Consider the following 3,852-nt stretch of genomic DNA (forward strand, 5'->3'; position numbering starts at 1 on the left):
CCCGAAGGAACCGGACATGATAATTTTTCATCATCCGGCTCAAGCAAAAATCAATCGAATCAAATGGATACAAACGGATACATATAAAATGAATCTATATGTTATCCACACATATATGAATGATTTCATATGTAAGAAAAAAGTTACCTGATTCCATTTTACGAAGTTGCAACTATACATTCCAAGGAATGCCATTTTTACAGGTAAATGCTCAATACCCAAGTAGGCGTACAAAGTTGATCGTGATCAAGTGCTTTCTGGGTCGTCTTAGGCCTTGCGATTCACCTTTATCCCAAAAATATATCGAGATTTTTTACATACAAAGGATTTACTTGTTACTAATATAGTCTAGCCTTTGCTCTTCTTTAGATCCCTTGTTTCACTCCGATAGTATAATAATAATAAATCGGGTCGATGCAGAAGAAATGAATGTATTTTCATACTATTAAGATAAGAAAGTAAAAAAAAAATAAAAATAAATAAATAAAATCTAATTTGCATTATGCCAAATCACTTATTCTACTGGATCTTACGGAGCCCTGTTCATACACGACATCGTCAGGTCTGATCATAGAAAAGATTCTCTTCAAGCGAACCAGCCTATCCTTTGTATGGGGCTTACACGGTGGTTGGAACAAAGACACATTTGGTTGTGAATTCCAATGTAGCAGATAAAGGCATATTTCTGCATGGCCCAATCAATAGTTCAAGTCACACACTCCCATAATCCATTTTCTCTTCGGGGAATTCCCTTCAACTATTCATGTCATATCAAATAAATAATAGAATATTGTGGAGTTGAAAGGAAATATCCAAATACATGTCTTATTTTTTTTTTTTTTTCAACAATCCATATTTGTAGCAATGAAATACTATTGTTCCTCCCCCAAGTAATAAGATAAATGATTGGCAAGTAATAAGATAAATGATTGGTTACAATATAGCTATGGTCTATATTCTCTATAAAGGACCAGAAATGCCTTGCTTACGTATCATTAGGAAATGCATTAACATAAATACAGCAGTAAGAAGGGGTAATACAAAAGTGTGTAAACTATAAAAACGGGTCAAAGTGGATTGTCCCACACTAGCACTTCCACGCAATAACTCTACCAAAGGCGATCCTATTACCGGAATAGCTTCCGGAACGCCTGTTACGATTTTGACTGCCCAATAACCAATTTGGTCCCAAGGTAAGGAATAACCTGTTACACCAAAAGATGCAGTCAACACAGCCAGAACCACGCCTGTAACCCAAGTCAATTCGCGAGGTTTTTTAAAACCACCAGTGAGATAGACACGAAATACGTGCAGGATCATCATTAAGACCATCATACTTGCCGACCATCGATGAACTGATCGGATTAACCAACCAAAGTTAGCTTCAGTCATTATGTATTGAACAGAAGTAAAAGCCTCAGTAACGGTTGGACGATAGTAAAAAGTCATAGCAAATCCTGTAGCTACTTGTACCAAAAAACAAGTAAGCGTAATTCCTCCTAGACAATAAAATATGTTAACATGAGGAGGAACATATTTACTAGTTATATCATCTGCAATCGCCTGAATCTCGAGGCGTTCTTCGAACCAATCATAGACTTTATTGAGATAGGTAAACCAAGAGGACTCCCCCCCTGAGAACCGTATATGAGAATTTCATCTCGTACAGCTCAAACAAAAACACCCAAATAATAGCTGAAACGGATATGGAATAGAAAGTTTGAAACTTCTTAATCTTTTCATTCAATTTTATCTGAAGACACAAAAGAGTAAAAATCCGAAAGCTCTTTTTTGTAGTTGTAATTATAATGCCAAAAAATCAAGTCGGCGCATTCGTCTTTATGTTGATCAGGCCTCTTGAATCTTCTATTTACCTACTTATTTCTTTTCTTTTTCTTTGCTTTGATTTGTTATTTATATGGAATGTGGCTTTATTCTTGTTTTCTTTATTTTTAATAGGAATTCTCTTGTTAAGACCCTATGAATCAATTGAAACTTCAGATTCATACCAGAACCGCGATGATTCAATAAAACCTTCAAACTAAGTCCAAAGATTCTTTGAGTAAGAATTATTGGATCATCACTTATTCAATGAATAGAATAGATATAATAAATAAAAATACAAAGAAAAGAAAGGTTTGTCCTTTGATCAAAATAAGCATAAACTAAATGAGAGTTTGAAAGAAGAAAAAATTTCTCGATTTATAAATAAAAAACCTCTTTCTTTGAAAATTTTTTTTTTTTTTGAGTCCGGCCGCGAGGTTTGAATATTAAGTATGAATCATAGTTCGAATACTTCGTGATCCATTTCATATATTCCGTGCTCCAGATACTAGAATGGCTATCCGACGGGATAAAACTATCTCGATCAAGAGGACAGACCCATTTTCTGTACTATCAATAGGATCAATTATAACAAGTCACACACTCATATTCCGGAAATACAGAAACAAAAAAAATTTCGCGGTCGAACTACCAAAATAGAATGGGCTAAAAAAAATCCGAGAACTAAAAGTTTCACTTTTTGTATTGAAAAGCGAGGCTTCGTGGTTCTTGTGAATCTAATTCAGCGAAATTCCATCCAGTAAAACGGAAGAATTATAAATCTCCAAAATAATAGATAAGAATATCGAAAATAAAGCCATTGCGACACCCATCAAAGGAGTCGTTCCCCATCCAGGAGCTACTTTACCATATTCCGAATTCAATGGTTTCAAAAAATCCCCTACAACAGTTCGTCTTGGACCAGATCTAGAACTACCCTCAACGGTTTGTGTAGCCATAAATCTTATTTTGTATTCAGTGAGATCTGTTGACTTTGTATATCATTCCGCTGTAAATAAACGATCTTATCATAGATCCATTGTGATCTTGAAATTATATTTATATTTATATTATTTATATTTATATTTATATATATTATTTATATAATTATATAATAATGGAAACAGCAACTTTAGTCGCCATCTCTATATCTGGTTTACTTGTAAGTTTTACTGGGTACGCCTTATATACTGCCTTTGGGCAACCCTCTCAACAATTAAGGGATCCATTCGAGGAACACGGGGACTAATTGAAGTAATGAGCCTCCCAATATAATATTGGGAGGCTCATTACTTCAATTGAGATAATGAAAAATCATTTCATTTTTTTAGTTGGAACTTTAGGCGGTTCTCGAAAAAAGATAGCGAAAAAAATTATCCCTAGAGTAGATACTAAGAGGAATGTATAAACCAATGCTTCCATAAATTCGATCGTGGTTTACAATTATAGCTTCCGTACCTATTTATTTAGAATCATCTCCCGAATAAAATAACGAAAGAACAAGAATCAAAGAAAAGGCAGCGATTTTAATCAAGATTTTTACAGCAGCCTATGTCAAATCACAAACAGAAAATAGAAGCGAAAAATAACAAAGCAATCTTGCATCAGACTACTTGTCTTCTTGTAGTTGGATCTCCAAGTTTTTGGAATGCTCCAAATTCCACTTGAGCATCCAAATCTGGATCAATACCGGCAAAAACATCTCTGAACAGGGTTCTAGCACCATGCCAAATGTGTCCGAAGAAGAAAAGCAAAGCAAACGAAGCATGCCCAAAAGTAAACCAACCCCTTGGACTGCTACGAAAAACACCATCGGATTTCAAAGTAGCACGATCTAATTCAAAAATTTCACCCAATTGAGCACGTCTAGCATATTTTTTCACAGTAGCAGGATCACTATAACTCACTCCATTGAGTTCGCCACCATAGAACTCAACAGTTACACCTACTTGTTCGACACTATACTTCGATTCTGCCCTTCTAAAAGGAACATCCGCTCTAACAATTCCGTCTCCGTCTACCAAAACA

The 3,852-nt window shown here is 35.0% G+C and overlaps 1 protein-coding gene across 1 annotated transcript; it reads right to left on the reverse strand.

Moving 5' to 3' along the window:
* Positions 1-717: 717 nt before the first annotated feature.
* On the reverse strand, positions 718-2,841 carry LOC149506193 (cytochrome b6). The gene is made up of 2 exons (XM_089757891.1): positions 2,427-2,841; positions 718-1,602 (listed from the first exon to the last, which is right to left on the reverse strand). Exons 1-2 carry the CDS (start codon positions 2,430-2,432, stop codon positions 961-963), a joined length of 648 nt encoding a protein of 215 aa, XP_089614017.1. The 5' UTR covers positions 2,433-2,841; the 3' UTR covers positions 718-960.
* Between the last annotated feature and the right edge of the window lie 1,011 nt (positions 2,842-3,852).

Source organism: Durio zibethinus, unplaced genomic scaffold (assembly GCF_047325235.1).
Source record: "Durio zibethinus cultivar Kanyao isolate XHJ-2024 unplaced genomic scaffold, ASM4732523v1 HiC_scaffold_1, whole genome shotgun sequence".
Taxonomy (NCBI): domain Eukaryota; kingdom Viridiplantae; phylum Streptophyta; class Magnoliopsida; order Malvales; family Malvaceae; genus Durio; species Durio zibethinus.